This window comes from Diospyros lotus, chromosome 1 (genome assembly GCF_014633365.1).
Source record: "Diospyros lotus cultivar Yz01 chromosome 1, ASM1463336v1, whole genome shotgun sequence".
In the NCBI taxonomy this organism is placed as follows: Eukaryota; Viridiplantae; Streptophyta; class Magnoliopsida; order Ericales; family Ebenaceae; genus Diospyros; species Diospyros lotus.
This window is the reverse complement of record NC_068338.1, coordinates 17923726-17951104: the sequence shown is the minus strand read 5'-3', so window position 1 is coordinate 17951104 and position 27379 is coordinate 17923726. Positions and strand designations below refer to the sequence as shown.

The 27379-nt window shown below is 34.1% G+C and overlaps 1 protein-coding gene across 1 annotated transcript in view; it reads left to right on the top strand.

The window, feature by feature from the left end:
* The window catches only part of LOC127801680 (uncharacterized), an 87912-nt gene extending 74997 nt beyond the window's left edge, over nt 1–12915 (top strand). The window contains exons 12-14 of the mRNA XM_052337016.1: nt 2281–2342; nt 10682–10838; nt 12347–12915. Coding sequence (XP_052192976.1) covers nt 2281–2342; nt 10682–10838; nt 12347–12520 — 393 coding nt within the window. The 3' untranslated portion in view covers nt 12521–12915. The remainder of the gene's footprint in view (nt 1–2280; nt 2343–10681; nt 10839–12346) is intronic.
* The last annotated feature ends 14464 nt before the right edge of the window (nt 12916–27379 follow it).

The window sequence follows — 27379 nt, the reverse complement described above, 5'->3', positions numbered from 1 at the left end:
AATTTTATCGTTAAGGCATATGTGTAATAGACTCTCCATAGGGAGATTAATGCATGTGATTGTTGTTGTTACAAGGCATGTATGCAAAAGTCTTGTAGCTAGTTCTCTTAGTCTTCATTTTTTCTTGTACCTTTTCACTCCACCACTGGCTTCTTTCAATTTGGAGCTTTTCTTTTTGATTCTCCTTGAATGATTTTGTTCTGTTTTGAATCATACTAGTACATTTCACAATCAATTCTCTTTTGCTGCACTTTTTTTTCTTGAAAATAACTTATTTCCACCTTTTAAATCCCACCATTTGATTCTTGGGATTTGTTTTTTATCATCTTTTGTCCTTCCCTTTTTGATATAGAACTCGAGGATAATAAGTCTATGTTGAGTAGTTAGGCAGTGTTCCAATATAATTTTTCAATTCTTACAAGGCAAGCAATCCTTTTACCTCATAAGAAATAAGGATATTGGAATTGTTGTTAAACCACTTGCATATGTGGTCAAATGCTGATCCCTTTTTTTGAAAATAGTTCTTGTTATATGAGATCATACCATAGCAAAATCCAAAATAGCTTTTTTCTCATTATTTCTTTCCCCAAAGTCATTACATCCATGTATATCTCTATATACCCATTCACTCTACCTAGATGACTATTCAAGTCACTTTCTATATCTATTTCTCTAGTCTAGGTATTCTTTGCAACAACCTCTTTAAATCCGTCCAAAATTTTTCTTTTATCTCCTTTTGGTCTAACTTGTGATGCATATGCAGTGAGAATATCCTCTCTTCTCCTAGAACAACAGCAAAAATTGTCTCCCAAGTCCCAACCTGTTTACTTTTACTACTAATTCTTTGAAGTCTTATCCATAATAATCCCCATTTCATGCTTTGCATGCCAAAGTTGATATCCTGACCAATCCAACATTTTATCCATCTTATGACCCATTCTGTCTCTTGGAGGCAAATAATATTTATTCTTCTCCTAATCATCATATTTACCACCCCCATAGATTTCTTCTGGGTTCCAATGTCCTATGATATAATCTTGAGCTTTTAGCCTATATTAACTTATTTATTCATATTTGTCAACCTTTAGAAATTTAATGCATCCAAACGCTAATGTAGCTAGGCAAGCCCATTTGTAACTATATTTAGACAATAGAAAACAGTGCTAAGACGGTCACAAATTATTTCTATTTATGGCCTAGTCTTTTGTAATGCCCATTTAACTCATTATACCTAAGTGTCTCCTACCAAGTTTTTCTTGGTCTTTCTTTATCTCTTTTGCTAGATATTTGTTCCATTTCATTCCATTCAGTCTCTCACAAGAGCCCCTAATGGTCTGCTTCTCATGTGACCAAGCCATCTTAATTGTATCTCACACATCTTATCTTCAATAGGAGCAACTCCAACCTTATTATGAATAACCTAATTTCTAATTTATTAGTTTTTTTATGGATGCACATCCAATCTTAATATCATCATCTTCACCATGCTCATATTTTACACATGTTGGTGCTTTACTGGCTAACATTTTGTGCCATACAACAAAATTGGTCTTATAACTGTCTTATAATATTTTCCTTTTTGCTTTAATGGAACCTTACTGTATGTGTGGCACTTACATCAGATCATGATTTGCATTACCTTTATTATATTGACAGTTATATTTGGACTTTTATGACCACCCTTGTACGAGCATGATAATTGCTTTTCTCATGCATTTTGTGCTTAAAACTCTGCTCTAGTGGTAGGTCCTGTGAGTAACTGCTCCTAGAGAATGACGAAAGATCTAAGCTTAATTCCGTCAGGATGCAATCATCCTCCTACATTAGATCGCTGAACAATAGCTATTGCTAACATCCTGGCTGCTAGGCAATGCCCAACCACTTTTTGATCCATCATTTGATCCCTGTGTCCATCCTTGTCATTTGTAAGACCTATTCTGCTACTGTTTAGCTACATTAATGGGGATTTCCCTTTATTTTGAGAGTTTCTCCCATTGGAAACGTTGAAGCTATAAAATTTAAAATCCTCACCCAATTCTCCGTCTTAAGAAGACCCCTGACTTTTCCTGGAGCTCACCAATAAATTTAGGAATCTTGGTGGATTGATCCTTTAAAAATATGCATTGAACTTGATGACATAAACTGACATGCTACAATTTATGTGCTAATCTGAATTCTTTTCATATTGATATGCTATTATCATTGTCAAGTTCAGCATTTGTTATATGGATTCTCTGTACATGTAATCTTATTCTCCCTTTTGACCTTTGGCTTTTGAAGGTCAAAGATATGATGGATTTTGAGTCCGTTCACATGGTATATCTAACTGATTCCCTGCGCATGTAAGTTCATATTTTGATCTTTCTTAAGGCTTCAGTTACTTTATAGCATGATTTTTGGCCCTCCTTCTGCAATATATCTTCCATTAAAAGTGATTTAGGCATTAAATTGTTTGCTCAATTTTGTTTCTATTAATTGGCATCAGCTGCTTAAAAACTATATGGTCATTCCATATTGAATGGTTCTGAGCATATTATCCTGGACTGCTGCAGCCACTGGACATTCCTGAACAGGCTTGGGTAGGTATTTCCATGGATTTCATTGAATAGTTGCATAAATCTGAAGGAAAGAATGTTATTCTAGCGGTGATGGACGGACTCACCAAGTTTGCTCATTTTTTGAGCTTCCTGTCAGGTTCCGAAACCTAACCTAGGGTTTCTTAGGTTTCTTAGGAAGGAATCGAGAGAGAGCGAGCGAGCGAGAGAGAGAGAGAGAGAAGTTTTGGAGAGAATGAATTCTGTTATTTCACATCATAATCTCCCATGTTAATTCATCTTTTTCCTCCTCCTCTCTGGTTCTCTCAAGTGGATCCTCAAATACTAGCTTTGCATTGACATCAGGTATTGGAGGGGTACCTATTCCCTCAAGAATAGCAGACTTAAAATCTTCAAAATCCAAAGTTTATGTGATCGTAATTTATTTGAGTTTTGTCATCATGATACTATTTCTCTAACTCTTCAGCAACATCTTCAAATAAATCTTTTGGTGTAGAACCAGATATATTCAATGCAGCAGCTTGTGGTAGGACCACCGAAATTTGACTGAACCACCGATTGTATATAGATGAAACACTAATTGAGTATGGATTCAAACTACTAATGTATTGAAATTGAACGAAATAAAGAAAACAACAGGGCATTCGAGAGGCCCAGAACTCTCCTTGCCACTCAATTTCTGCATACCTTCTCTCTCCTTCTCCTCCTAATTATATGTTGTTCCTACCCCTCTCCTGCTCTCTATAACAGAATTGGTTGCGCACATGCTGATTGTTACACCAACCAGCTATATTACTATTCCACCCCTCGCACACATGCTGATTGTTACACTAGCACATGCCAAATCACTATTCTACCCTTGATGCTTGATGCTTGATGCGTATCTGGTAGGTCCGATGCACTGGAGGCCTATCATCACTCCCCTCCCGAACTTTCACCTTGTCCTCAAGGTGAAAAGTGGGAAATTGTTGTTGAACCATGCTGTAGGGCTCCCAATTTGCTTCCAACGAGGGTAAACCTCTCCATTGGATTAAAACATCTAAACCATGCAGGATATTACATGTTCTTGGCCGAACTCCTAGCACCACCTCTAGTTCAACTATCACCTCCAAGTCTGCACTAAGATGACTAGGAATTTCCATATTGACTTTCAACGCTTCTTTTGCCTCACGTAGCTGTGACACATGGAAAATGGGGTGGATATTGCAGTGTGACAACATTGTTAATTTGTAGACCACTAGTTTGATCTTCTGCTCAATTGCGAATGGTCCATAGAACCTAGGAGCCAGTTTCTCGTTTGGGCAAGTAGCCAATGTCTTTCGGCGATAAGGCCTTAGCTTCAAATAGACTAAGTCACCAACCTCAAACTTCACATCTCGTCTTTTCCTATCTACCCCTTTCTTCATAACAGCTTGTGCCCTTAACAATTGTGTTTTTAGTTCTTCTAGAATTTGATCCCTTTCAACCAATTGTTGTTCAACTGCAAAAACGAGAGTAGATCCCTTTTCAAACCTCAATAAAGTTGGTGGTTCTTGCCCATATACTGCTTGAAATGGAGTTAGCCTCGAAGTTGTGTGGTATGAAGTGTTGTACCACAATTCAGACCAAGGTAGCCACATATACCACGACTTAGGTTTGGATGAAGCAAAACAGCGTAGGTAGGTTTCTAGGGTTCTATTAAGGACCTTCGTTTGGCCATCCGTCTCCGTTTGGCCATCTGTCTGCGGGTGGTATGCCGTGCTGCAATTGAGTTTCGTGCCTTGGAGGCAAAACATTTTCTCCAAAATTTGCTCATGAAAACTTTATCCCTATCAGGGACAATGGAGCGAGGCATGCTGTGAAGCCTTACAACCTCTTTGATAAAAACTCTTGCCACTCCTCCTGCTGTGAAAGGATGTTTGAGGCTGATAAAGTGTCCATACTTACTGAGTCTGTCCACCACAACTAAGATTGAGTCCATATGGCCTGACCTTGGTAAGTTCTCAATAAAATCCATGGCAATGTCGTCTCAAATTTGATTTAGGATAGGAAGGGGTTGTAGAAGTCCTCCCAGAGTTAGGGCCAAATACTTGTTTTGTTGACAGACAACACAACTACTCACATGCTAATGAATGTCACGTTTCATTTCGGGCCAATAGACATTAGTTACAATCCTCTTATATGTTTTCAAAAATCCAGAGTGCCCTCCCACATTCCCATCATGAAGTAGTAGAGAGATTAGAGAATAACCTTTAGGTAAAAACAACCACCCTCTGTAAATGAATTGGTTGTTCACTAGTTGGAAGTCTAGTCGAGAAGAAGGGTCATGCTAGAGATCCCAGATAACCCCTTGTAGACGGTCGTCTTTTTCTACTTTGCAGGCTAGTTGGTCTAGTTGAATTACTTTAGGGACTGTTAAGGCTAACAGGGCTGTGGAATGACTGATTCTGGAGAGGCTATCTGCTGCTTTATTTTTCAATCCAAGACGATATTGGATCTCAAACTGAAGGGCATGACGAGAAATTCATAGTGATTCTCATGTGTTTGGAAAGCCATCTTATGCTTTAACCTGAATCTGATGATAACCCGATTTGAGATCGAGTTTGGAGAAAACTGTGGCCCCGTGTAATTCATCTAGTAGTTCCTCAATTATCAGAATTGGGAATTTGTCGAGAACCATCACCTTGTTCAAGGCCCTATAATCTACACAAAAACACCACCCCCCATCCTTCTTATTAACAAGCAGCATAGGGCTAGAGAAAGGGTTGGAGCTCGATTGTATGATCCCTGCTGCTAACATTTCTCATACCATCTTTTCAATTTCATTTTTTTGAAGGTAAGGGTAACGATAGGGCCGAACACTGATCGAAGCAGTGCCGGGCAACAAGTTGATGGAGTGGTCTTTATTCCTGGGAGGAGGTTGTCCTTCCGGATTTGTAAACACCCCCTCAAATTCAGCCAACACCTCCTCAAGGAAGAATGGCGTTTCTACTTGGAATTCATTGAATTCGGCAGCCAACATTCCTAATTCCAGCAGCACTCCCTCTCCATTTTCCCTAAAGGCCTTCATCATCGCCTTCAAGGAGACCAAAGTCTTGCTCAAGCTGGGGTTTCTGTGCAAGGTTACTGTCATTCCTGCCCACCTAAAATTTCATAGTCAATGTTCTCCAATCCACATTCATCTTCCCCACAAAAGCTGGCCACTTATTCCAAGAATCACATCGAAACTCCCCAATTCAAATGGAAGAAAATCTTCCACTACCTGCAGATTGTTGAGGGTCAACTGCACTTCTTTGCAAATTTCTGCCCCTTGCACTATCATTCCCGTCCCCATTATCACTCCATAACCTACCGTTTCAGTCCTTGGTAAGCCCAACTATTGCACAAACTCGAACGTTATAAAATTGTGTGTTGCCCCTCCATCAATAAGAACCACTATTGGCTGCCCCCTAATTTGCGCCTTAATCTTCATCGTTTGTGGCGAAGTCAAACCCACTACAAAATTCATAGAGTTCAATGATCTCGCCCACTCGCACTAGCTCCCTCTCTTCAGCCTCCAATGCTTCCTCCTCAACCCCCACCTCTCTTACCTTTTCATCATATATCATCATTACCTGGAGCTCCTTGTTTTTACACTTGTGACCTATAGAGTACTTCTCATCACAGCGAAAGCAAAGGCCCTTCTCATGCTTGGCTCTCCATTCAGCTTCGCTAAGCCGCTTAAAAGGTGGATTTCCTACACCTCTGGCGGCCTGGGACTTGGCAAAGACGTAATTTTGGGGAGGAAATTTGGGCTCGTCACAAAGAGAGCAGAAAATGGGTTGGGATGTTCTTACCCTTAGTTAGCCCGAGAGAGACATAGTTGTTTTGTAGTGTTCTTATCTTTAATATGTTGGGCCATTGTCATGATTTGCTCCAACCCTTTGGGTTGTAGTACCCGTATCTCGGGCTCGACTCTGTTGAAGAAAAGGTCTTCCAAAAATGTGTCGGAAACATTGACAACCAGCACGGCCAATGTCTCAAACAGAAAGCAGTACTTCCTGATGGACCTTTCTTAATGGAGGGACAAAAAACGCTCCTCTAATGTCCCTTCTTGGGTGGAACGAAACTTGCTTCAGATCCCTTGTTTGAGTTCTTCGCAGCTCCTAACCCCCTTCCTCTGTGTCTCCCATTGGAACCATGCAAATGCATTGGCTTCGAAACACAGCGCAGTCGTCTCCACCATCTCCTTTGTTAGCTAATTTACTGTAAATTACTATTTGGCGCTGAAAATCCATTCGTTTGGGTTCTCCCCCTCAAAGATCTACATCTCTAGCCTTCTACAACGAACCTCTGTCCACCAATTTCCTCCAAAGCCTCCCCCAAACTCCTTGCTCACTTCGATTCCCGGTGATACCTCGAAATTCTGGGTGAATTTCAATGGTCACTTCAACTCTTTCCCCTTGTTCTTCCTTCCCCATTCTTGTTCCTCTCTTCTACTTCTCATGTATGCAAACTGGTCCAGCATGATTGCAACATTCTTTTCCATCATCTGCACCTCCCCTCTCATGGCTTCGACTCCTTTCTACATACCCTCCATCTTCGCCTCCAAATCCATGACTCTATCTGTTAAATTCACCATTTGGATTGTTGGGCTCTGATACCACAATGGTAGGACCATCGAAATTTGAACCACCGATTGTATATAGATGAAACACTGATTGAGTATGGATTCAAATTGTTAATGTATTGAAATTGAACGAAATAAAGAAAAGGGCATTCAAGAGGCCTAGAACTCTCCTTGATTTCCACTCAATTTCTACCTACCTTCTCTCTCCTTCTCCTCCTATTTATATGTTGTTCCTACCCCTCTCCTGCTCTCTATAACAGAATTGGTTGCGCACATGCTGATTGTTACACCAACCAGCTATATTACTATTCCACCCCTCGTGCACATGCTGATTGTTACACTAGCACATGCCAAATCACTATTCTACCCTTGATGCTTGATGTGTCTCTAGTAGGTCCGATGCACCGGAGGCCTATCAGCTTGATAGGGTGCAGACTCTTTGACCTTCATGCAATAATCATACTAGTGAGTAAGTATTCCGGCAGCAACATGATCTTCCATCATCTTCCGAAACGCATCATTGTTCTTCTGTTCAGCCTGCTTCAATTGTTCCTTCTACATCCTCCTCTACTCCAAGGTCCATTTGGATTCAGCATTTATAGACTCCGACAATGCTTTAAAAACATCTTTTGCTTCTTGGTTGCTAGCGTACACCAAAGGTTCATCTTCAACAGATTTCTCCTCCAATGGTGTCACATTGACTTTTCCGGCAACTGTCATTCCTTTCTTGGCATCCTAAATTGCCTGATCCAATATAGGTAATTCATCAGCATCTTGAAAACTAGAGGTATCAAGTAGGATTCTAGCTCCTGCTTGAATTTGTTCTGCAGGGGATCTTGGAGGAAAATCCTTTGGTAGGCTGGCCTGAGTCATCTTTGAAAACATTTTGAGGAATCCATCCAGCCTTTGGCCAAAACTAGAGAATTCTTCCTTAACTCCTCTCTCTAGCGTTTGCACAATCTCATGAGTTGTGGCATTCTCGGCCTTGCCTCGATTCACCTCCTCCTAAGTCTGGCACAAACTGAGCTCTAGAGTTTCCAGCCATGCTTCCAATTGTTTCATCCGAATGCCTTCTGCCATCTCCACAATTTAATTCTTCAAAATTTTGCCTCCAAAACAACCTCCAAGAATTGCCTGGATCTGAATTCAGCAATCAAAGATCGACTAGTATGATACCAAATGTCAAGTTCCTAGACCTAACCTATTTCTTAGGTTTTTTAGGAAGGAATAGAGAGAGAGAGAGAAGGGGGGGGGGGGCGATATCTATTATTTCATGTCATGATCTCCCATCCTCCAAGTAGTGGCCTATTTATAGGCCTTCTAGCTTTCAGTTGTAACTGTTAATAGAAAGATACAAGTTTCTTTCAGTAGTTACAACTGTTAATTGAAAGAAACAAATTGTAACAACAGCAAACAAAAAGTACAATACAATAATTGCAACAAGCTGTAATTACTATTATAACCCTAGGACATTGACACCTCCTTCATCCATTCACTCGGGAAGTGGCAAGAGTATTTGTGGACTCAGTGATTAAGTTGCATGGAGTGCCACCGTCTATTGTTTTTGATAGAGACAAGATTTTTACCGGTGATCTTTGGCAAGAACTTTTCAAGAGTTTGGGGGATGGTTTGCATATGTCTACAGCTTATCATGCTGAAACGGATAGACAAACTAAGAAAGTAAACCAATGTGTGGAAGCTTATTTGAGATGTATTTGTTTTCTAAAACCAAAGAGCCGGTATAAATGATTATCTCTTGCCCAGTGGTGGTACAATTCCAGCTACCACGATGTCATGCACCTAGGGTTAACTTAGGACTTAGAAAGGAATTTGGAAGAAACTGAGGGAGAGAGAACAAAAATGGAGCGAGAAACAGAACAAAAAGAGAGAGAACAGAGGAGATCAAGAGAGAAATGTAGAAAGATGACTGAAATTCATATTATCATTCTACACTACCTAATCTAGCCTATTTATAGGATGTTCTATCTTTCAGTTAGTAATTAACTGAAAAGTACAACATGAATCAGTAGCTTAAGGTACAATACAGTAAATGCATTATGCTACAACTACTATTTCATTTACTACTATACCCTTGGGGTTGTGACACACAGCTATTTAAAGATGTCTCCTTTTGAGGCACTTTTCGGTTTTAAACCCCCAATCCTACCTTCTATTATGGACTACTACATCAATTGCAAGGGTGGACCAATATTTGCAGCAGAGGCAAGAAATGCTGCGGTAGATTAAGAGGGATTTGGCTGCTGCACAAAATCGAATGAAGCAATGTGCCGATAGGAGGAGTGAACGGGAGTATTATGGTCCTAAGTATTATGGTTCTTTTCCTATTGTAGCCAAAGTGGGACCTGTTGCTTACAGATTGCAACTGCCATCTACCACTAAGATACATCCAATCTTCCATGTTTCTTTACTTCAGAAGACAATTGGTCAACAGGATCTATCTAGCACTGCTTTGCCTCCTATAGAAGATGATATTCAGGTTAAGATTGAACCACTGGCTTTATTGGACAAAAGGGTGCTTTATAAAGATAATCTGCCTCTTACACAGGTGTTAGTCCAATGGTCTCATTTGCATCTAGATCACACCACTTGTGAGTATTTGCCGGATCTACTCAACCAATTCCCTCGGGCTTCCCAATTCCTTTTATTCCTTGAGGACAAGAAAATTCTTGAGGGGGGAAATGTCAAGACCGTGTGCGTATACTTACAAGAGAGCAGTGGTTGTAGCAGATTAGTTCTTAGGAGTATTAATGGGTAGCAGTTATTTTTGTTATAACTGAAAAACTGCACAAGGAATAGCTATATAAAGCTACTCAGAGAACTGTATTGAGACTGTTGAGAAATAAGAAACTGAATTCTTTCTCTCTCTTCAATTCTCTTCCTAATTTCTCTGTGATTTTCTCCCTCTTCTTTCTCTTTTCCTCTCTCATTCTCATTTCTGTTTTTAATCAAACCCTAGGTCAGGACTGGTTCCTGACAGTTTGATATTGAATTGATCATAGATGGTAAATATTATATACTTTTCGGTATGAATCAAACTGCCTGGCTATGGACTTTGTATTGATTTACTGAAATCATGCTGATGCTCATACAAATAGTTAACTCATGTTCTTGTTGGTTGCTTTTCAGAAACATTAATTGCTGAACAATGAAAGGGCATTGCTTTAGATAAAAAGAATAAAATAAAGAGGGGATGTGAAAATTAAAACAAGGATGAGGGAAATACTAGATCAGCAGATACGATTTTCTTGCCCAACTAAAATAGCTATTGTTGGCATAACTATTTTTCTTGTTATCATCATCAGTAGCATCACCATCATTGTTATATCAAGTGTCATTTAATTTATGTTAATATTGGTAACATTTAATTTTCAATATAATTTACAAGTGTTTTTATATTTATTATTGCACTTGCAGTATGTCCTCTTCTACAACTTGGTCTCTTTATCCCTCTAAGCTAGCATGTTTACTGTTCATTGCTGTTATTTTCATATGTTGACACTTAATATTTTCTTTTCAGATGCTTCTTATCTGATGAAATGCAGTCCATATCCAGCATTATTGAAAGCATTTTGCAGTGTGCGCTAGACTTTAAGTCTTGTCTAGTTGGAATCCCTTGTGCAGCTGAACTTGATGGAGGTTTGTCAGATAAGCTTTCTCAAATCAACATTTCCCAGGTGGTTGTCCCATCTTGATTGTCCGCTTAGAAATTACCTCACTTCATTTAGTATATGACTTTGCTTTTGCCAATAGACACAAGGGTCATGTTTGTTATTATTAAAACATCTTGAGTTTTGAAACTAATTATTCCAAGTGGTTGACAATCAAAAAAGGAATTAGAATTAGGGAGATGATCATGGATATACTACTGGAAATTATTTTATATTTTTTCTATTGTTACCAATTATATTGTATTTGCCACCACTATATTGCTTTTGTATTGATTTGTCATTGTTGCTGTGTTATTTCATGCATACTTTGCTGCCAATTTCTGAAGAATTGATGCAAGTACAATCAGGCCAAGCTAGTATTCAGCTAGTTTCAGACCCCAATCCTTACTGGATATGTTTGATGAACTTAAGTAATTCATTAACTTGGTTGGGCTTTAAAGATGTATTTCTTTTAGTAAGTAGTAAATTATTCTTTCTTGTCAGGGAAGAAAAAGATTTGGTGATTCCTTAGAATTTCATGCAAGGGATTTGAGAAGGACTCAATAAGTTCTTATTGGGACTAGAATCTAAAGATGCATGAATTTTCCTGATGCCTTTTGGGCTTGCCTTCCCAGATTTTTGTTTGATCATATTCCCGTTCTTCTTGAGTGTGAGGTTTGTAAGAGTGTTTATCAAATTAAATAGCAATTACCTAGTCCCCAATAAACAAAGTTGGTTAGGAACACTATTGGATGGGGTATAAGATTTCTGGCTCTCCTGCTCTTTTTTTTTTTTTTTTTTGTTTCCTTCTCTTAGCCAAGAAGCTTAAATTGTTCAAGGAGGATATTAGGATGTGGAATGTGGAGCTTTATTAATGTCTGGATAATATGATTTACAAACTGTTGGAGGATATTAGGATCCTTGATGGTACAGAAGGGCAGGTCCCTTTATTGATGAGAAGTTGCATAGAGCTAGCAAGAGAAGCAAACTTGGAGACCTGCTTTAGGGAGAACTGTACTAGAAACAAAAATCGGGGATGATCTTTTAATGGAATGGTAAATTCTTCAAGATGGCTAATTCTCAGAGGAGAATGAAACATGTTGGTAAGTTAATAGTGAAAAGGTCACTACTCACTAGGGACGTTAGCAATTTGAGTGGGATCTTGTAGTTATATTGATATCTTTGTAAGGAGCTTTAATGAACACTTGGATTATTTCAATAAGTTGTATGTCTTGTTTTCCATGAATATTATTGTTAAGAAAATATACAATATTTTGGAAGGAGCAGGAATCTTTTCTTTTTATTGTGTTGCATGTGTAATATGATAGGTAAGAATAGGTCTGAATGAATAACAAAGACAAAATATATTGACCATGGATCAATCTATGTATCTACAACTTTTGAATGCCTTCATCATTAAATTTTCAACTTGATTAGGATGGCTTCAATTTATTCTGGCTTTCTTTTTAGGCTTACAGGGTATAACCTGAATAGAGAAACCAAATTTTAACCGTTATATTGTTCATGACTTACAGGTGCTTGCGATAAAGCAAACTTTCGATAAGAATGTCAAAGAACTGCATGCATGTTATCTCAAGACACCAAAACACATTGAGTTTGGTCTTTCACATTTCTGGCGTTATCTCAATTACAATGAGTACTATTCAGATGCTAGTGATGGAATTAGCCACTATGCTTTCAAGGTATGATGTGCGTGCCACTCGAGTGATGGTGGCTAATTGACATGCGTCTGAGATAAGATTTATATTTCATCGTTAACTGATAGGGGTGGGCTGCAGCCCTAAAGGTTAGTTATGTTGGACGTCTGTTATGTATTTATTGTAATATAATTTTGAGCATATATATGCAGCAGGCAGGTTGATGACTGGTCCTTGGAGCTCTCAAGGGAAGTACTGTATTTTGAATGAAATATTTGGAATATAGTTTGTATAAAACGTGATTATACCACTTTTCTTTTATTCGAGCTATGTTTTTTTCTTTTGACTTCTTAGTTTATAGGATTTTGGTGAGCTCGAGTTTACAATATGTTCGAAATCCTTAATGAGTTCAGCTCAATGGAAATTTATTTATCATGTTAAATGCATTCGAGTTTATTAGAGTTATTTTTTAATTAGTCATTAAAATTTATTTTTATATAACAAATATAAGCATAAATTATCAAAATCAATGAGTAATATTGTTCAAATAAATATAAGGATAAATAATAAAATATTAAATAATAATAACACAAGTTTTGTTTGTCAATTGAATAGTTAAGATTTGTCTTTGTTCAAACATGACTAGTTTATGAGTTGAGTTTCAAATTAAAGGTCAATTTTTACTTGTTTATAACACAAATTGAATATTGAATTATTCATGAGTGACTTGTTCATTTATAACCTTAGATTTAGTTTTTTTTTATTTTTTAATTTATATTTCATGGTCACACATATATATATTAGCTTGGTTTATAAGGTGAGATAATGTTTTTTAATTCTAGTTATTGGATTAAATTGGTGAAAAAATAAGCAAAATAATTATTTTACCTCTATGTTATGTTAACTCCCACTCGGAAGTTGTCGGTGTGCTAAAAAAAAAATTGAATTGTATAAATTTTTGTCCTCGTTCCTGTTCCCGTTATCTCTTTCGATTGGGATGTCAAAAAAAAATAAGAAAATTAAAGGGGAATAGATGAAAAGTATTTTTATTTTATTTTATTATTATTGTCATTGTCAAGTACAATTTATTATGGCCATTCCACCCGAATCGAATCGTTTTCCTTAGCAAGCAGACAAACAAGAAATGATTATATGTTTTTGTTGATTTGAACCCTTCAGTTTGCAGCAGTACTGATGGATGGTAACATCATCATACCAATAAACAAGTGCAATTTATTATATGTATTATAGTTTTGCTTTTTATTGGTTTTTGCACCATCGCATGCGTCCGCAGCCACCTCGCTCTTGAAACAACACTGTAGAGATAAATTACGGAATATATCCGAACCAATCAGAGTCTAAAGTGTTGCACGCACTTACGCTTACCAAGACTCAACCCAGAAGATAGCCATCAGCCTGGCAAGATTCGCGCCCCCCCCCCCCCCCCCCCCAGCCTTTGCCAACGCAGCTGTGCCCCCGAGGGACTAGTTTTGCTTTTTATATGTTGATATTGACATTCCATCAACTCTCTTCCCTTCCTTGTTGTATGTCCAAACTTTCTCAAGTCAGGACAGACCACGTCACCCACCCACAATATGTAACACTAAACATAACAATTTAGTTGAAATTTAATTACATTTATTTATGTTGGGAAGAACACAAATTAGTATTATTGTTATTAAATATTCAAGGAATATATATATATATATATAGAATAAGATTGGTTCATAATATTAATTTTCTAGAGTTAATACTCAGAGTCAGTCTCAAGTTCAAATAGTATGTTTTTATCTCGATCATCATCAAAGTTTTTAACTTCATCTATCTTTAAAAAACATATTACTGTTATGATTTTTCATTTAATATAATTTCATTGGTCTCTCACAAACAACAGAGCCATGGAGAGAGAGATGGTTAGTGAGTAGGTAGCTAGCTGGCTGGCTAGCTTCCATTGACCATAAATTTTGAACTTCCTATCTTACGTCTACATGCATGGAGGAAGACAAAATAATAGTGGAAAGAGTCTTTGGACGTTTTGTCACTTAAAAAAGAGGGATCATTGATCATTGTTTTGATGCATCATTGGATTGGTTTCAATTATAAGAGATGGATGATGGAGTCTTTGGCTTTTAAGGTAATGCTGAGTCAGATTATATTGACAATTTTGTCATTGATTGCTCACACCAAGTTGCAAAGGATTCTCTCTCTCTCTCTCATATGTCTATACTGTTTCAAATGTTTGCATGTCATTTCAGAAAAATAATAAAAGTTATATATACTAACAAGAGTTCTTTGGTAGGACCAGATAGAGTAACAGAGAGGCTTATCAAATGGGGATAAAAATATCAAAATGCCCTCATTCATTTTCCAAATTTGCAAAGTGAGCCACTGCCCTGCTCTCTCCTCTCTTTTCCCGTGGTTGTTGCTTTCACCTCTTTGCTATTGCCTTGCCTCGCCGACCGTTGCTACATCTTGAAGATGCAACAATAGTCGGCGAGGCGAAGACAACGGCCATGAAAAGAGAGAGGAGAGAACAAGACGGAGGCCCACTTTGCAAATTTGCAAGGTGGACGAAGGAATTTTAGTCTTTTTGTTTCCATTCGATAAGTCTCTCAATAAGCCCTTCTGGCTCTTAAAAATATTTCTACTAACAATCAAGCACGTGGAATGGTGTGTAATAAATATTTTTGAATATATATTTATATTTAACTTTTTCTTATCTTGTTCCTCTATCTAATTTTTTTTTTTTTTTTTTTGGACAAGACAATAAATTTTATAAAAATTTCATACCAATCACCCATTTAATTATTTGTTGAAAGAACAAGAAATATAATTTAATAGTTAAATAAGTTGAGAATAAGAGATTAATAAATAAATTCAAAAAATAGAAGGGATGTAGTACACAAAATAACTGGAAAACTATATGCACTTGAAATTTGTAAATATAAAAAATGGTAAAACATACTTTATGTATAGGTAAAATAGATTGATCTTCCACTTTGCATAAATAGAGAAGAAGTATTATTAAAAAAATTTGTTTTTATCAAAATATAATAATAAATTTATGATTATGAAAGAGTGGTTGTCTTGGACCTTTAGTGTACGAAAGACCTGTAAAATAAAAGACAGTTAAAGGCATAGAGTGTTTTTCATGCTGATCCTCTAATGCTTAAATTAGTTTTAGTCAGTAAAAAAAAAAATATTCAAGTAACTCGTGTAGAAATTCTTGCGTATCTCGAAAAAAAAAATATTCAGGTAACTTGTGTAGAAATTCTTGCATACTTTAATTAGAATGATGAATTCCTATTTATAGAAGTTAAAATTTACAAGTAAAGGAGCATTTGCGTCTTCCAAAATTGTTTATTCTTAATTTCTAAGTAAAGATCTAGAAGATGAATTGACGCATTCTTAATGGGACATAATCTGGAAGATCCCCTAAAAACTGTATCTTTGAGATTTGGAAAAGGCTCCCGGGAGTACCCAAGAAAGGCTTCCAAGAGGATCTCCTAGGAATTGCTTTGTTAAGAAAGTCTTCCTAGCCTCCCTCTTTGAGCTTCTTCCTCTTCTATTCGTCTTGGGATTGGGTTCACTTTTTGGGCGCATCAATTTTGATTAACATTTAAAGTATTAGAATAAAAATAAAATAGAATTAAAAAAAATGAAAGAAATTAAAAATTGGCATCTTCCATTTTACATGTAAATGAGAACTATATATGTAATACCTTCCATTATTGATTGAAAAGTTGTAAAGAGAACAAATATTCAATATTTAATTGTGGTGAATAGTAAAAGATTAATAATAAGGTAACTACAATTAAATTTTGCTAAACAATAATTACATACGTTGATACATGATTTGCATATGCATCGTGTGTCCGATTGCTAAATTATAAATAAGAGAGAAGTTGAATGCAAATCCATTTAAAAAACAAATAAAAAGAGTAACAAATATTACTTACCTATAGATAAAGCGAAAAGCGTGAAATTAAGTATTAATAATCAATAAATTATTGAAGTCTTCATCGACGAAAGTGGAAATGTACTTTGCTCTTATGAATTATTCTTAAAAATATTATAAATGGATAAAGAGTCACGTAACTGAAAAAAAAATAAAAAGGTCAAGAAAACTGATAGAACTTCAAAAAGAATGAGAAAACATACAACTCGCACAAGAACAAATACGAAAAGAAAAGAGCAAAAAGGTAAGATTTCGTCGAATGTAAGAATTAGAGAGAGAGGGAGAGAATTATATGTGTAATTGTCAATTTGCATTGGTTATTAACAACAAGAGTAATCTTTGTTATTCTAAAATATGGAGACTACTTCTTGCAATTAAATCAAACTTTAAGGATAATTATATATTGTGATTTACTTAACTTTTATCAAGTTTTTTAAAATTTATAATTTTGACCAGTCGAACCTCTTATATAATTTAAAGACCAAGATTCATTAAGGGTGTTTGATTGGAAGGTGGAAAATGGGGTGAAATTTCAATTTCATGGAATTTCAATTCTCACCCTACCCTCTAGGAATTCTAATTTCTTAATTTCAAGAAAAATTCTCACTTTTGAACTAAGATGGAATTCAAATTCCATAGAAAAAAAAAGTTGTTTGATGTAATTTCTTAGAATTTGGATAAAAATGAATTTCATCTTCATTTTCTACTCCTATCAAAGGCACCCTAAAACTAATCCAATAGTTAAATAACCCTCAAAATATCGGTATCCTTTGGTTATCATAGAAGTGTTCTTATTATTCATTATATATTCGACACCATTGTTCTATTTTGACAAAGAGTACTAAGATAGCATTTATATTTTTGTCTTTTTATTTAAAAATATTATTTTATATAGCTTTAGATATAAAATTTCAAAAATAATCAAATAGTTATATTATTTCATTATAATTTATTTTAATAAGATTTTCATTATGAATGTATGTATTATATTAATGCCACAATTTTTAAATAGAATTTTTGTATGAAAAATATGTTTAAATAATATCTCTAAAACTCTATTGGTTGAACATTTGACCTACTTTTCAGTGTTTTAATAACAAAAGAAATAAGTAATCAAAATATAAAAAGACTTTGAATATTTTGTCAAAACTTTATTTTAATATTGAAACCAAAACTAAAATTTCACTATTTTAGTGAAATACTTAATTATACGCATATTCCATTGTCAATAAAATCAAATCAATATAGGAGAAAGGCTTTTGAACTTCCCATATTACATGAATATAGGCAAAATAATTAGGGATAAACAAAATTTTGGTTAAATTGAAATAACCGAATTGAATTGGTCGAAATTGACAGTTCAATTCGTTCATTTTGTAGATCGATTTAGTTTGGTTTTTAAATTTGAGTCTTTCAGTTATTTCCATTCAATTCGATTTATTTATTGAAAAAAATCGAATCAATCAAAATCTGTTCACAAAAGTTAATCGAGTAATTTATTCTTTTTACTCGAGTAACACTTATTTTTACTGAAGTAATAAATCTTCTTAATTGAACAATATTTTTAAACTAAAATATGTTCACAAAGTTTAATAGAATAAAAGTTATTTTTAATCGAATAATATTTTTTTTTACTCTAATAACACTTATTTTTACTCAAGTATTCAATTTTTTAATTGAGTAATATTTCTGAACGAAAATATGTTCTTAAAAGTTAATCAAGTAAAAGTTATTATTAATCGAGTAATATTTTTTTTACTTGAGTAATACTTATTATTACTCCAGTAATATTTATTTTTTAAATTACTTTTATATGCTTGCACTTTGTTATTTTTTATTTTTTCAATATTTTTTTTGTTTTTTTAATTTTTTTTATTTGAGCAACTATTCGATCATTTCAGTTCAACTTTTTAAAAAATATTTTATTTATGAGTTAAACAATTTGATCGATTCGATAATCAAATCTTCTATGAATAACATCCTAATTTTTGTGACCTAAAGGGTAGAGGGTTCATTTGATGATTGCTTTCAATATGACTTCATTGCTTGCACAATTTGAAAGATTTGACAAAAATGCTTGGCCTTATATGCTCATTTCATTGACTTTTATTATTTTGGTAATAAAAAGAAAAGATAGGATAGTGATAGATTGTTTGTTTGTGTTTTATTTTTAAATATTTAAAAATAACAAAATAAAACACAAATATATTTCCACATTTGTTATAAGAGGGAGTGGGTAGACTCCAACTTTAATAGTCACTGCATGTTATTTAATAGTGAAGAAGGGAAGTAATTATTTAAAATATCTTCACTATATATTCTAAGATTTTGTTTAATATATTGCAAGATTATTTGTTACCAAATCTTCTAGGATTATCTACATTGGACTCTATTTTATTAGATTATGAGAAATGTTATTTGTACACTTAATTTTAATATTTAAGGTGACATTCGTGTATTAATATTATTGTGGTAAAACCCCATTAAAAAAAGTCTAAAAGCACAAAATAATTTTTTTGGCTAAAAGGTGTAAATTTTTCTCATACGCAACAGGAGTCCTACGCAACGAACAAACTTAAATAACTCTGACATTCAAAAAAATTTCTGAAAAGATAAACATCATCTATAAAAAATAGCATTATTCGAAAGAATCTTCATCCTATTAGGATTAGAAAAAGTTAATAAATACGTTATTTGTAAAAATCCTAATCCTAGCAGGATTAATAATCCTAATCTTAAACCAATTCTGATTACTCCAAATTCCTCTATAAAAAAACAAACACTCATTCGACACTTATAGTGTTTGACTTAAGCATCAAAGTGTTTGCGCGAGACCTCTCTGCGCTCTCTAACTATTTCTTTTCTTGCAGACTCAAGCAGATAGACGATGACATTTCATGTAAAATAAATTTATTATTATATTTTATCAATAATAAATATATTGTATTGTATGTCATATGAATGCAGATATACAATACATTCATACAAAATATCATCTCTCAAGTGTCAAATTTAAGTGTGAAGTGACATTTTGTTGGAATATTCTTTTACTCTTGTTAAATTTTCTTCTTCAAGAAAATTTTCGACAGTTGGAAGTACCCCACCAGCCTATGGGTTCCTTTCGACAGCCAAACAAGTTTTTTTTTTTTAATTTTATTATTAGTTAATTTTAGTTTAGTTAGCTTAGCTTAATTTAATTTAATTTATTTTTAATTAAATAAATCTAATTTAATTAGTGTTTAATTGAGGTCGCTTATAATAGAATGGATTTTCATGCAAAACATTTACACCGGAAAGACCTTCAAAACTATTTTTAAACCATATGAAGTATCCATGCAAATGACCCAAACTATAAGAAGTTTGATTCACCATAAGAAAATTAGTTTTTAATGACCACTTTTAGTGACGGCCAAAAGATATTTGTCATAAATAAAACTATTAGTGGCGATCATAAACTGTTTGTCAGTAAAAAAGCATGTTTAGTGGCGACCAAAAAAATTGGTCACTAAAGAGCTCATTATTTGTGACAGCCACGACTTATGGTCACTAAAAGTGCATTATTGTGACAGTCAATTGTGAGGGGTGGAATTTACAATCGCTAAAAGAAGATTATTTGTGACGGCCACTAAAAGTGGATTATTTGTGATGGACATGTGTGGCGGCCACTAAAAGTGGATTATTTCTAACAAAAAATAAGATTATTTGTGAGGGTCATGTGTGGCGGCCACTAAAAGTGGATTATTTGTGACGGCCATGTGTGGTGGCCACTAAAAGTGGATTATTTCTAACAAAAAATAAGATTATTTATGAGGGTCAGTACATTATTAGTGATCACCACGAATGGGGGCCACTAAAAGTGGAGTATTTGCGACAGCCTAACATGGAGGCCACTAAAAGTTTGGGGATGGTGACCACACTCTGACAAGCTTATTTGTGACGGCCGATGAAGGCCGCCATTAAAGGTTCATTATTTGTGACAGTCAGAGTTGGCGGTCACTAAAAATATATTATTTGTGATGACTAAAAGTGGCCGTCACTAAAAGTTTCATAAAGGGTTTAAGTCATTATGCTTATTTGTGAGGGACAAGACTTGTGGCCACTAAAAGATGACTATTTGTGACGGCATAATGTGATAGCTACTAAAAGTGAATTATTTATGACAACCAAACATGGTGGCCACTAAAAACTTTTGGCATAATATACTTAGCTTGATAGTTACTAAAAGTAAATTATTAATATAAAAAATTATAATAATATAAAATATAATTAATAAAAAAATATTTTCATTTTTAATAACATTCTTCTATTATGTTTTAATTTTTTAATAACATTTTTCTTTTGATATTCTTAAAAAGTATATTTTTATTTTAATATATTTTTATAATTAATTATTAATAATATACTTATTCTGAAAAAGTATTTTTTTATATTCTAAAAATATAAAATATAATTAATAATTAAAAACAAAGTATATTTTTATTTCATTCTTCTTTCAATATTTTTAAAAAGTATATTTTTTACTACTAAAAAATTTACAAAAAAATAAAAAGGTATTTTATTTATTTTTCTTTTTCTTTAAAATATAAACAAAAGTTTAAAAAATATCTAAAATTTACAAAAACAGAAAAAGATATTTTTTTTATTTTTTTATTTCAAAATATAAACAGTTTATGTTGTTATTGTGATATATATTTTAGTATTATGTTATAACATATCTATTTTATTTATTATCAAATTTTAGGAAAAAATTCAATCTTTAGTAACCCAAAGAGCTAAGGAAGAATCTTCTCAAACTATTGATGAAAATGAAATTTTTTCTAAAGTAATGGGAAGAGAAAGACATGGACATGTTCGTGGGTATGGATTCGGACCAACTCATTCTTCTGTCCTTGGAAAGATTCCATCTTGTCATGAGCTTGTTACAGAACTATAACAAATGCGACAACATAATAATGGTTTGAAAAATGAAATGCAACTTTTGAAAGAGAAAATGAAGCGTTGTCGACAGAATTGGACCAAGTCAAAGAAAGGTAATCAATTTTTGAAGATTTTATGGAAGATGTTAAGGCATGAAGGATTAGAAATAACAATTAACTAGACTTAATTGTTTGATGTTTTTTTTTTTTTATCTAAAGTGCTAGATGTGTTTTTTTTATGACAATGTGATTGTAAATTGATAGATATCTTTTTTTGATGACAATGTAAATGTAAAGTGCTAGTCAATTATTAATTGACTAGAGTTGTTTTTTGTAACGGCCCACCTCCCGGAGCCTCCTCGTGCACAAAGAGGATCCGTGATAGGGTCATTACTAATATGATACTAAACAATAACACAATCCTTATTTAAATCATAATCTTTTTTTTTTATTATAACATCTTATAATCATCTTTACAAAAACCATTCATCACTTGGGCTCACCTGCGCTTACATAACATACATCAATCTCAAAAAAGTAAACATTAACCTTAACATAGGCACAAAGACACCAAGGATCTAGTTTCGGGAGAGCTCTGTACCTGCTACCGTGACACGATGGCCTGGACCCAAACCCCGTTGAACGTACCTGCTATCTCAGGTGAATCCCTAACCTGGAATAATGAAAAGCAAACATGAGTCGAAGACTCAACAAGCTCATGAAATAAAGGCTATAGGTTTAGGATATGACTCTTCCCATGACACCCCATGCAAATCATGCCAATGCAACGTCATATCATGCCATGCCCAATACCTTCCTTATTTCTAGATGCACAAACATCTAATAAATCTCACATAAATGATCCTTGGGCCTACATAAAACACATACTGGCACCCAAGTCCAACATACATACCTGTTGGCAGCCTTTTATAAGCTACTCCCATACCATTTCCTTTACATGCTCATTCCTGTCACTCACATCATAATTTGTTGCCGTGGGTCTCACCCCAAGGTCTTTATGTTACCGTGGGTCTCACCCCAAGGTCTTATCGTGAACCACACCGCCGTAGGTCTCACCCCAAGGTCTTACCGTGGCCACATTGTGGATCACGCCGCCATGGGTCTCACCCCAAGGTCTTACCGTGACCACGCCTACTGACTGCACTCCCACCCTGCAATTAAAACACAAAACAAAACACAATAAAAATTTTATATTTTTTTCTTTGTTTAGGTGAGAGGTTTATACTCGTCAGTGTACGAGTGCAGTTGTAGTCCAAATTTAAATTTATATTTTCTGAATGAGTCCAGGTCGTCCACTGAGAGATTTATTTATGGCAAAATAAAAAAAATGTCACACAAGCACACACGCATTTGGATAAATTGGCAACAAGGTTTTTTATGGTTTTTTTAAACAACAGATACTAGGAAATAAATTAAGGCAGTAATTGAAATAAATACTTTAAGTGAGAATATAAAATTGGATAGTACTTGAGTTAAGACAATTTCAGTGCCAACCCGTTGATTCCCAAATTTTAGCATAAAAGATTAGCAACATTGATTTAATTTCAGATATGAGGGTTTGTTATTAAATGCAATTAGAGATGATGATAGTTCTAGGTTAAGCAATCCCCATACATGATATGCGGGATTCTAATTTAAGCAACCACCATAAATTCAATTGCAATTAATACACAAAATAACTAAATTAATCATCCGGGTTTGGGTATGATAGCGTTTCCAGTTCTAGTAACTCTCATACATGGCCTGAAAGCTCTAAGTTAGGCTTACGCTCTAATCCAAACCTAGTGATTTCTCAATAATTAAGATACACTCATACTGAAATTTAAATTAATGTTACTTATTTAAAGCGCAGCTTTCTTTGGGAATCATTGGCGTTGGACACTGTCCTTGCCTTAACCCAAGATTAGATTTAGCTACTCATTTCCATTTAAAAATTAATTGACATGAATTTAAACGACGTAATTTAAATAACAGAATGACAAGAAATTTTAAAGGCATAAACTAACCGGCCATTTAGGCGGTGGATAATTAAATAACAAGAATTAAAATTACAGTAATTTAAAGGCATAAACTAACAGTCCATTTAGGCGGTGAATAATTAAATAACAAGAATTAAAATTGCAGAAATTTAAATGCACAAATTAACCGGCCATTTAGGCGGTGAATAATAAAGTAATAATAAATGACATAAGAATTTAAAAGAAGAAAGGAATGAAGTAAGATCACAAGAGAGAATACTAAAGAAAAGGGGAAAGAACAAGAACAATTCTCAAAGAGATAATTATAAGGAAACAACTAAACTTTGATTCAAGAATAATAATCACACTTACAAATACAATCAAGTGATCTATTTATAGGCCACAAGATGCAATACAAACCACACAATTTCAATTATTCAACTAGACATAATTATATCTAATGGGCACTCACACACTTAAAGTTAAATGGATTTTAGCTATAATACACACCTAATATTAAATGGATTTTAGCTAAAATACATACCTAATAAAGCATTCATAAAGTTAAATGGATTTTAGCTATAATATCCACCTAATAGTTAAATGGATTTTAGCTAAAAAACACACCTAATAAAGCTCTCACATGAAAAAAATAAAAATAGATTTCTATAAATTGGTTTTTAATCTTCATTAGGATTAAAAATAATCCTTGGGCCTTCTCCAAATAATATCTTCCATGGGTTGCTCAAATTGGGTCTTAATTCTTCATGGGCTTGAATTCTTCATGGACTTTAATTTTTCATGGGCTTGATTTCTTCATGGACTTGAATTCTTCATGGGCTTGATTTCTCCATGGGCTTGAATTCTTCATGGATAAAAAAAAAATAAAAATAATTTAATGTTATTAATAAATTATATATTATATATATGTATTACACATGGCACATATATATATTATATTATATTATATTATATATATATTACATGAATGTATATAATGATGTATATGTATTATATATAATTTTATATATTATTATTATTATTATTAAATTTTACTTTAAAATTTCATTTCATTCATTTTTCAATTTAAACTTGCATATAACCATAAAATATATATTAATATCTAATTTAAACTATTTTTAAGATCAAAAGAAGGGTATAATTATAACAAAATTTTTATAAAATTAACCACTAAACATACCCCCCAACTTAAACATTGCTAGTCCCTTAGCAATCAGATTATACACCTGCCAAACTTTATTCACAATAACTGTATGAATGTAAAAATTTCAAATTCGAAACCGAAATGCATAAAATTAAATAAATAATTTAGCATTCTAAATCAGATTTTTGGTTAAAGGTCATACAATCTCAGGAATGGAAATTAGGATAACCAACACACAGACTTACTCCCTCGAAGTTTTGACTTCAAATCTTACTATGGATTTTCTCTTCAATAAAAAGGATTCCTCAGGTGTACACACAAGAGGGTGCACCGTTATAAGAGTAAATACAGAACAAGTTCAAAACTCGGTGCCATCCCAAATACAAGGAACGTATTTTCATGAAAGAACAAGGAAATTGACATAGCTTCATGATTGGAATAATGCTCTAGATGAGTAACTTCTGAATTTAAACATGATTCCCTACTCCAAACTCGAATTCTGAGATCACTTGATTTATAGCATAAAAAAGGACCAGACTGGGTTGTAATGGGGCTATAAGGTTAATACGGATTGTCAAAGAAAAGGTAGAGTGTGCAAAGGGTGTGTCGGGATTTTTTTTTTTTTTTAGCATTTATTTTGAAACAGTTATGCTGAATAACTAAGAGAATTTGCCCCCTTTTTTTTCACTTTTTTTTTTCTTCTTTTTTTTTTCTCTTTTTTTTTCTTTTTTTTTCTTTTTCTTTTTAAATATGACAATAGATAAACAGACTAATTCCCAAAATCACACCAGGTTGGATAAAATTCATATGGTTATGGGTTAAACAAGGGTAACGAAAGAAGTTGTACTACAAATGGCTCAAATGGGCTAACAAGATGTTGATTTAAAGAAAAAAATAGGCTCAAAATGAAAGAAATTGATCCCCCTATCATGCTTCTCAGTCATCTAATTCATAGTTTGAAACCAGTCAAATTCATCCGCTATCATACTAGACATTCAAAGCGAATTGATATTTTGAAGCCATTGAAAAGATAAGATAAACAAGAGAGCATATTTAGAGTAAGTGTTATTTCACTCAGAATTAACGGTTATTAGGCTCAAACACTCACTTGGGTAATAGTCTCCACTTCTGTTGAGGGATCATACAGTGTACTAATCAGCTAATTACTGTTACCTTTGACTTTATGACCGATAACCAATTTCTAAATTTTGAATCCCTGATTAATGTAAATTACTTATTCTCATGCATAAACGTTTTCAAATGAGAAATCAATGCATTCATGTTTTGTATTGCAAACTTAACCGGCTATCAGTGCATAACTTTAAAGCTTTAGGAATAGCATTATTTAAAACACATAATAATTTTTTTTTTTTATAAGAGCAGATAAAGATAATCAATTCCCACAAGACTACAAACTAGTAATTACAAACTCACAGTTAAATATAAATCAGATGATTCATGACTAGACCTTACACCCCCCAACTTGAATTGCAGTAATAAATCAGGGTTGTTAGGAATACCTGTAACTCCACAAGTCCATAGATTTGCTGTGAACTGCTAAAACTTAAACAACAAATGAGCACACCATATATATATATATATTTATATTTTCACACCAAAATAAAAATTTCATGCAAGTCATAAGATAAGCAAAATGCGTCTCAAGAGTACAAAAAGTACTCCTTACTCAGCCATCTTATCAAAGACTTTGCTAACAACATTCCACAGTTTTGTTTTGTTTTGTTTTTTTTTTTTTTTAAAAAACACAACCAAGAAAAATTCTGCAAGTTGTACAATAACTAGATGCGTCTCAAGAGTACAAAAAGTACTCCTTACTCAGCCATCTTAATAAAGAGCATTTCTCACAGTGATAAATCTAAATTAATCGGACCCCTTTGGCGCTTGTTACTAATTGCCTTAGACCAGTCTATCCGAGGCTCATGAGGATCGTACTGTGGAACATAAGCATGTAATTTCTCTAGCAGCTTATCAATGGTGGATGCAGAAATGAGAATCTTTCTTGCTGAACGAGAAATGAACTGTTGGTCCACAGCCTGATCAAGAAAAGAGAGTAACCCATCGAAAAAATGGTTAACATTTAAAAGTCCAATAGGTTTGGTATGGAGATTACTCTTGGCCCAGGAGATTATACAAAAGATTTCTTCAAGTGTTCCAAAACCTCCTGGTAAAGTAATGAAGGCATCTGACTGATAAATCTTACAAGCCATGCGCTCAGACATAGAAGTCGTTTCTATAAGTTGACCGCGTGTAATCCCGGAAATATGTGGTTCAGCTAAAGGGATTGGCATTATACCTACCACAGATGAATTTCCAAGATGTACAGCTTGTGAAACATAACCATTCAATCCACGACTTCCCCCTCCATATACCAAATTAATTTTTTTCTCTCCTAATTTTTTACCAAGTTCGCTCGCTGCAAGTGCGTAACAAATATCGCTCCCAAGTTGAGAGCCACAAAGTACACATATGGTATTGATTCGACGAACTAACTGGCCTTCCATGTTTGTTCCTTTTGTATGTCCTGAAAAGAAGTTTGGCGATCAAAAGTAGCTATACAACAATTCAACAAGAAATAAATACAAACAAAAATCATGCGTATGTATAAGTAGTTGTGATTGTGGCTCACATCTTCCTCTGGTTTTACGTCCAGAAATGGCTTAAACACTTTCTATGAAGCGGGGATAAGCTTCCCATCCAATTTTCTTATAGATTGGCAAACAGGGTCGTTTTTAGTCAGATTCCCAAGACTATAGCGTTGGTGGTCACTTCTGAACTGGGTCCATAAAGCAAGAAGTTCTCTTTGCACTATTCCACATGGATGCGTCTCAAGAGTCAATCGGATATCATCCAGAGACTCCTTACTCAGTCCAT